The sequence below is a fragment of the Cheilinus undulatus genome, linkage group 10, assembly GCF_018320785.1.
Source record: "Cheilinus undulatus linkage group 10, ASM1832078v1, whole genome shotgun sequence".
In the NCBI taxonomy this organism is placed as follows: domain Eukaryota; kingdom Metazoa; phylum Chordata; class Actinopteri; order Labriformes; family Labridae; genus Cheilinus; species Cheilinus undulatus.
This window is the reverse complement of record NC_054874.1, coordinates 42839538-42848373: the sequence shown is the minus strand read 5'-3', so window position 1 is coordinate 42848373 and position 8836 is coordinate 42839538. Positions and strand designations below refer to the sequence as shown.

The following is an 8836-nucleotide window of genomic DNA, read 5'->3' as shown; positions in this document are numbered from 1 at the left end:
AGGCTAATTTTATGGTTTTGCTGTACAGACACCTTGATTTTTTATTTATTTAATTTGTTAGGGATGGATGCAGTGTACATAGACAGCTGAGAGCAACCATCCCATGCAAGTATCAAAGTGTCTATTGCAAATGCTAATTTGCAACACCCAATCCCTAGAGGGGCTTTTGTGAGAATTAAAAGATAAGACAGTTGATTTGAAAAAGGGGAAAGATGAACTGGGTACAAACGGAGACTAAAACACATTAGCAGTGGCATTAATATAAGTTCTGCCCTGATTACATCCACATATAAGCATCTAGCTTTGGTATACTGCCACCAAGTGTTTACAGCCAGTTCTGCCTCATATACAAAGAGCAGCATGCTTTTTATTTATAAATTAGTGACAGTCCTGGAGGACCTATGTTGTCTCTCTGGTATGCTAGTGAACACTGCACAGGTTGCCAACACCAAGCGATGGCATCACACTGGCGATTGGTCTGAGGACCCTTCAATGCTGCTTGCAGCCCTAGTTTTTATTAGTAATAGTAATAAAAATATTATTAGCTATTATTATTGCTTTAAACATTATTATCATATTATTTTCAGTGATTAAAATCAAAGAAATTTAGGTTTGTTATTACCATGATTGGGTCCTGTAAAAGCCCATCTGTCAAGAAATGCAGGCAGAAAGCAAAAACAAAAACAAACAAAAAATGATTTAAAACAGTAAAACTGTACCATAGGCTTTGGCTGATATAAAGTAAGGCTTCTCCTGGCTTATTATTTTGCCTATGTCAATAAATACAGTCTTCTAAATGAGACAAGAGCCTTTTATTATTAATTTCGCATTTGGGGGGAGTAAGAAATAATTTTCAAACGCTTTGCAATGACCAAATATTTCATAGACTCGGTAAATATCAATAATGGCGAAAAGAAGGGGGGAACTACATGTCCCATAAGGCCTTGCGCGGCTCATTAATGTGTGTGTGCTCTGCATGCAGTGGGGAGAAATGTAAAGTGTTTGGAGGCGGAGAGTCACTCGGCAGGCTCGCAGTGGAGCTGTGTCGGGCAGCAGGAGGAGCCGACACGACTGAAAAGAAAAGACTCAAAGAAAGACATGAACGTCGCTCAAACGCAGAAATACGGACTTCATTGAACCGGGCGAAACGGTGGAGGGGTTTATCTGAGGATTTTAACGCCGACAGAAAGGGTGTTGAGTACGGACAGCAGCAACCAGACCCCCCCAAAACCAACAAGAAGCATCAGCAAGAGGTGAGGGGGGGAAAACCGTTTGGGGATGTGAGACATTTGAAACTGTAGCGAGAACAGAGAAACGCTCTTCAATTGGCTAAATTGAAGTTTCAGGACAGTTTCGGCTTCCTGCAACAACCTCAACGGCTACCTTTATTTAGAGTAGTTCTCCATCTCAGTGCATGCAACTGTTAGCTGCTGTGGACTGGGGTTTAAAGCCCCCCGTAGGTGTAAATTGTATGTGAAATGGGTGAGGTTTGTCTGGCCATACAAAAGACTTGTGCTGCCTTTTCAGTCACTGGAGTCAATTGGTGTCGTTTTGCTCTCATAGATTATTCTTCCGCCTCGGAACACACAACCATTGATAGGCTTCACATTTATTTTATCGGCTTTGTGGTGGAGGCAGGAAGCGCCTTAGAAAAACAGAAAGGTGGAAATGTATCGCTGCTCGTGTTGTTATTTGGCAGCCTTACAAAGTAACCCAGCAAGACTCTGTGTGAGTCTATGTGTTTCTGTCTGAGTGTGCTTTCTTGGCTGGAGAGGCTGGGTAATATTTGCATTTGTTCCATTATTGAGAGGCACAAGTATTAGGCAGCGATGATGAGCTAAATAAAAGCTGCATTTAGCCGAAAGGCATCAGAAATCAAGCCAAGTAGAGCAAATTTAATGCTCTTTATAATTTTAAAGCTTATCCTCTTGAGACCCAGATATTCAAGTTTGAGTATTTCAGTAATGATTGAAGTCTGTGGGGTGAAACAAAGACATGTTTAATGAAAAAATGTAATGTTAACACTAGTTGATATATTCTCTGGCATGTCCTTTGAGGTTTCAAACCATTTTGTCCTCCTTTATTTTTGCCTGGTTCTGCATCAAACACATTCTGCAACATTAGCTCCTACTAAAACAATCATGGACTGTTATTTGAATTTCAAATTAGTTAATTTAAGCATAACTGAATATCCTTAAAGTATTCTGATAATTTCTCACTTTTAGCTTAGCTTCATAAATAACTTATCTTTTTGACAACAGAAATGCCCGGAATAAAAGGCTATAGACACTTCCAAAGAGACAATAATATGTTGAACCTCTTAAATCCAGGTTTTCCTAAGTTTTACCTTATGCCAGCCATAGACTTTTGAAGCCATTTTTTTTTTCATTTCCATGTGCTGCATCTAAAATGAAACCACTTGAACTAAATCCCCACCAGCTTGAACGGTCCTTTCCGAAACAACTAGCCATCTGAAGTAAACTTGACCCATTTCTCACTCATGTCTTCCTCATCTGAAAACTGAGATTCTGATTATACATCATCCAGTCTTTTGCAGAAATGCGCTGTGCCTCAAGTCTGGTTCAGAGTAGTGTTTCAAATCCATGCTGTAGTGGCGTACGCCATCGTGGGCTCTACATTCTGGGACTGCAACAGTTCATACAGGGCACCGTTCGGTTCCTACCTGTGTTTTGGGGTCACAGTTTAGTACAAATTCAATTAATCTGTGACAACTAGACATCTGAAAGTAAACTCGATCCATTTTTTCACTAGGTCTTCCTCACCAGAAAGTTATGATTCTCATTATACATACAGCGTCCTTTGCAAAAATGCCCTCTGCATTTAGAATTCTGTTTTCCTCATTTCTAGCCGACAGATGCGCTGCTTAAAGTTTGTTCCATCTAGTGTCATGTATGAACCACCCATAACAGCCTGTGGTGTTTATAATGTAACATAAAACTAAGATGTGTGCAAAATTAAAAGCAACACATAAATGAATAGCCGCCTCCTTATGTAGAATATAAAGCATGCAAATTAAAATGCATGCATTTTAGAGAAGTGTGCCTGCAGATTTTAGAGCTCTGCTGCTCTTGCTACTGAAGCTAACTTCTCATCATCATGCTTTTTTGTGCATGCTCTCTCCTCTTGTAAGTTGGTTGTTTATTAGCGATTAGGAGCACTACTAACACCTACATTGGCATGTAAATACTGCCACAATGATTGCTGTTTTCTCATTTCAGACATATTTGTTGTGTGACTTCAGGAACCGAACAGCGACCCCCAAACTGTGACCTTTTGGGAGGAAAAGAAATACTGTTACACCCCTACATACTTGTATGGTAGTGTCGCAAGTTTCCAGTTTCGTCATGTTCTCTGCTTGTTTGTTTACATGACAAGTGAAACTGAGCATCAGAGTTGATTAATATTGAGCAGCTGTTGCAGGGCTCTGCAGAAGTGCCAGTTTTTTGCGAAAACAGCCAACTAGTCACTTACTTACGGCTGGTTACTATGTTGATTCAACATCTAACTTTCCTGTACATTTTAGATTTATTTCAACCATATATCAGTTTATCACTTTTTTAGTTGAAGATGTTTATTTACTGGTTCCATCGACATGAAACTAATGTATTTGTTGTGAAGAAATCCCTTTTGTAATCCCCTTGAAAGCTAAGTTTTCACACAGGCTGACTACTCCATGTCTGTAAAACGCTGGAAGTTACTTAAACTGAAATTATGAGAGGGGATGGATTCTGAATCAGCTGAGGCACAAAGAGACATGGATGATACTGACATGTAGGGTACTTTTGTTATTTTTTGATGTTGGCAAGTAGGTTTGAAGACCTTATTTGTTGCGCTCAGCATTTATCTTACGGTAGAGCAGTGGTTCTCAACTGGTTGTGCATCAGGACCCAACACCACCTCTTCATGCAACATTGCGACCCAAATTTAAAGAAAACAACCAACCACTCAAATTTAGATCATGGAAAATGCGGCAATTTGGACCGAAGATGGGACAACATGCCTAAGAAAAGGGACAAAATGTTTGAAAAGTGCATGGTTACAGAAGGGCATGCATTTATATGTTTTGTTCTTATTCTCTTTTCCCAAGATAGCATGGAAATACGGGCAATTTCTCAAGGAATAATGTTATTGTGGAGAAAACAGCTTTATTATCCTGAGAAAAGGAGATTAAAAGGTTGAAATCCTGAAAATGACTGAAATGTCTCTGAAAAAAATTGCTAAGTTCACCTAGGGCTACTGTACATTATAGACTTTATGCCACATATTTTTTTTCGAAAAATTTTTTTTGCGACCCAGAGTAGAGATCAACAACCTACTGTTAGGGTCCTTACCACCACTTGTGCACTCGAGTACACAAAATATGCCTGTAGACTAGCTCTGCACAGTCAATCAAATCACTATCACTACATCAGCCTGTGCAATTACAAAATCAGATAAGAGGCTGTTGTTACTTTTGTACGAAGTGGTAATGAAGCCTAGCATTTGTTCATGCAGGACACAGTACTCATATGCCCAGCTGTGATCCGCTGTGGCCAGCTGATCCTTATTATCGTGCCCAGCTCCCACAGCCAATCACAGCTCTTTCTCTCAGCACGTCGGTGTTTTTAATGTGACATACTTCACACCAATTTCTGCTTGCATTAATGTTGATGCGCCATGCTGCTGTTGCTGGCAAAAATCCTGGCCTCCTCCACCCCAGCCTCCTCCTTCATAGCACAAAGCTTGTTGCACCCTTATATTCAGATTCATGCTAGTATGGATTAATTTCTTCTGAAATACCGCTGGTTTTAATATACATTGTCGTTAATGTATCTGTCCATATGGGGGTGTCTAGCTTCCCTGCATTCCCTGGAAGGTCAAAGCCTGCTGCTTGATGAACACAGGGAACATCTTTTGAGCAGAGCTTTCTCTGCCAAGTAAAACTGTATATCCACTTTGCAATAAAATAGTTAAATGTATGACTAGAATGTTCCAGACTGAACTTAGGTTTACAAAAATTCCACTATTGCAGTTTGTAGAGGTACCTTTATTTTCCACAAAGGAAAAACACATGTTTCCAGAACGTTTAAACATGAAGAAGCACTAAAAAAGTACAGAACCTGAAGTTTGTACAGTACTGCTTTCAAAATAACTCAATATGTTTTAAGCAGAGAAATTCTTACTTCAGAACTATCATTTTCTGCACTTCACTGATAGATAAGACAGAACAGTCATTATACCGTTTATATATTATACCATAATTGCACATTGCATTATTGTTGTGTATACTCGCAACTGCACATTGTTAATAACTTAAGTTCACTATCAATGAAAACCACTTTGAAAGCTAGTTAAGACATTCTTCCATCTGAAACATATCAATCATTTGCTTTTGATTTAGCACAAATCTGTATTTTTCATCTCCTGACCTCTTTTGCACCCATACAGTATGGCTGTTAAGTTGCTGCTGCTGACACAACTTAACAAATGAAATCTCATTGGAAAGACTAGGGTGTCCTTGATATGGCAAGTTTTAGTTTGTTAACCAAAACGGTTTTAAAAAAAAAAACTTTAACAGAGGACAAAAAAGCATTTCTGGATCTCATGGGGTTATTCCATACCCATGACTAAAAACATGCAAGATTGTTGTCACCTTGCAAAGCTGTTAACCACATTTTTAGGTTCCCACTTCCGCCCATGTAAACGACCCTTGTCGGTCCAGAAAAGGAAAGAGAGAGGTGGGGGTCCTCTCCCATTTGGACTTTCCCACCCCCACAGTTCAGAACGGATGTGGACTGTTTGGGATTTAAAGCCACATAGGAAGGAAGGGGGGGGATCAGTGGATAGACTAGAGAAACTGGACGAACCCTTGCCAAGAATTTAGTTGCAGGGCAAGCAGGCAGGCGGTGATGTGGGTTGTGGAGGATAAAAGCGCAGAAAAATAAACATACCCACCTTTTGTACACTGCAGGAATAGAGTTAACTCGTCTCTGCAGGTTTGAAAATATCCACAACAGAACTGTGCATCATAACAAGTAGTTGCAGACTACTGCAGCTCCAGGACTTCAAATTATCTTTGAACAAACTTCTCTTTGACTTGGGTTGTTAATGTGTGCAGTAGTATACAGTTGTGTTGAAAATCTGCCCTAATTTAGCCCTTGTTTCTTCCTTTTTCCAGGTCTAGAGCCAGAGTTTGCATGTTATTGGAGAAACTGACTCTGCACTGGCAGCCTCTTCAGCGTTAATGTAATGGAAACGCGCTTTGGTCACCCCCGGTAGCATCTGAAATGCATCAGCGGAAATATATCAGCAGCTTCCATGGCTAATTGCATCAAGCGGCGGTGGCTCGAGTTTGCCAGTGGATGCACTCAAGAGCCAGGTGCCCTGCCATGCCCAGCGCCATGCTAAAGCAACACACTCATCATAACAAGGAGCACTCAGTCCAACCAGTGGGGAAGCTGTGGAAAAAGTTGGTGGAAAATCTAAGTCTCAATTTTGATTTCCTTTTTTTTATTTTGACCTAGATATTCTGAAACGCACCATAGCGTGGCTGCTTTTCCTGCCATCTGCTTCTCTTCTCCGCTCTTGCTGAAGTTGCATTCTTCTTCCAAACATCAACACCGAGGAAGAAAAGAGAGACTGCAACCTGCTTTCTGAGACCAAAATGGATGTTCAGATTTATGGCCAGCCTTTGTTGGAGTTGAAAATGTGAGGGTGGGGATGAAGGGACCCCTATGAAGAGGAGGAATAGGTGGAACAGCAGCACTATATCAAAATGGCTCAAACCAGTTTGCTGCAGGGGAAGCGCTTTTACTGCCGGGAGTGGGTCTTCCACAAGATCCAGCATTGCCTCCAGGAGAAAACCAACAACCTCAATGGAGTGACCAGCGCTCCCAGTAAGCAGCCCCCACTGGCGCCCGGCGGGGGTGCATCTAACCCTGGCACCTTGACGACAGGATCCTCAAAGGCAGGTAGCTCCTGGGGGGTTTTGCTGGTTGGGGGTCCAGGAAGTGGGAAAACAGCACTGTGCACAGAGCTGTTGTGGCCCACGTCGGTGCAGGGAACACAGCGGGGTCTGCAGCAGCAGAGCCTGGCCTATCACTTCTGCCGGGCGGATGACTCGGACACGCTGTGCGTCGGAGGGTTCATCCGAGGTCTGGTGGCTCAGATCTGCCGCAGTGGGCTGGTGCCGGGGTACGAGGAGAAGGTGCGCGACCCAGCTGTGCAGAGCACTCTGCAGCCTGGAGAGTGTGAGAGGAACCCCACAGAGGCTTTCAAGAGGTATGGATGAACGAGCACACATAAACATACCCTCTACTGTCTGACCTGCTGTCACACTCAGCTAGAGCCAGATGATTCCTGTGATAAGCAGTAAGGAACCAATCAATACAGTTATTACTGATGAGAAGTCGATTGAAGGACTGTAAAATAATGACAGTTTTGTTGTCCATGCTGTGCTGGATATCAAGTAAAACTGTGGGAAGTTTTATATCACTTTTCATACATAGCTGTAACAGTTCATTGATTAGGAGTATTTGCTGTAGAGCTTAAGGATTTTGAACAAAACCTCTAATTGCAATCATTTTTATTGCCATTGCATATGAAGTATGAATTGTTGTATTTAAGGGGCACATCATTTTTTATGTTATCCTAATTTTGATAAGAAAAATGTATGCAAAAAGAAGAAACAGAGGATTTTTACAGGCTCTTACAAATGAAGACACTTGTATGTTTGCTTAATCTGTAGAGCATGACATCTCTGCTGCAAAGAAATATTGCACCTCCTGCAAATTTGAAAATTGCATTGGGCCAAATTTCGATTAATTGCTCAGCCTTAGTGTGCTGGCAGACATTTTGCAAGTGAATTAGTCATTTCAGCAAGCAAAAATGTCAAAACATTTTCCTTTTCAAGCCTCATTAATCTCAGAATTTGTTGATTTTTTTTTTCATTTTGTTAGGGATCAATCTTGGTTTTTGGTCTTTTTTTTTTCATAAAAGTTCAGGTGAAAGACATCAGTCTTGGCTCAGTGCTAGTTTGATGAGTCATTATCCTGATTGTTAGACATTTAATAGACTGAACATTGAGGCTGCATGATAATGAAAAATAAATAGTGATGCAATATCTTTTCTTTCTGTGGTGAAAAAAGGCAGAAGATCAAAACTCAGAAAACCTAAAAAGGTACAAACATACTTGTGTAATGCACAGAGTAAACAAATAAATATTAGCATATGCATGTTAGCTCTCTGCGCCTTCCGGCTACAGTGTATATCACAACACCGATTTATCGTCTCTTTTGAAGCAATGTTGATCCTAATGGTGTGCATTTTGCCACTAAAGCTGGCCACACATACATGAGCGCAACTTTTAGTCCTGAAATCAGGGGCTCATGTCCTGAGTCCAGGCTCATTGCAAAGATTATTTGTCCGAAAAATACTCAAGTGTTTGGTGTCAAATTGATTACTGCTCCTTCCTGCATCAGAGTTTTACTGACCTCACCTTGAAATATCACCATGTTTGATATTTACAATTCAAGGTTGGATGAAATACCCACAACAATGAGCAGAGTGAGCAGACCAGGTAGTGCCATCAACATACTTTTGCATGCTTTTATGGCTCACGAGCATAAACACAACTTTACCTTAATCTCAGCCAGGATTTCAAACATACTTATTAAGATTTTGGCTGTAACTTTTTTTTTCTCTCTCTCTAAAGTCACATTTTATCATGCAAGTTTTCTGTGAAATCTTGTAATTGTGAAAGAAATCTTCGTTAGATCGTTTCTACAGACGACAGCTGTGTGGTCATGCAGTCTGGCCGAGTTTTTTGTTGTGTGTC

At 40.9% G+C, this 8836-nt stretch overlaps 1 protein-coding gene across 1 annotated transcript in view; it reads left to right on the top strand.

Annotated features, from left to right (window-relative positions):
- Positions 1-1014: 1014 nt before the first annotated feature.
- The window catches only part of ankrd50 (ankyrin repeat domain 50), a 66426-nt gene continuing 58604 nt past the window's right edge, over positions 1015-8836 (top strand). The window contains exons 1-2 of the mRNA XM_041797284.1: positions 1015-1253; positions 6179-7281. Coding sequence (XP_041653218.1) covers positions 6776-7281 — 506 coding nt within the window. The 5' untranslated portion in view covers positions 1015-1253; positions 6179-6775. The remainder of the gene's footprint in view (positions 1254-6178; positions 7282-8836) is intronic.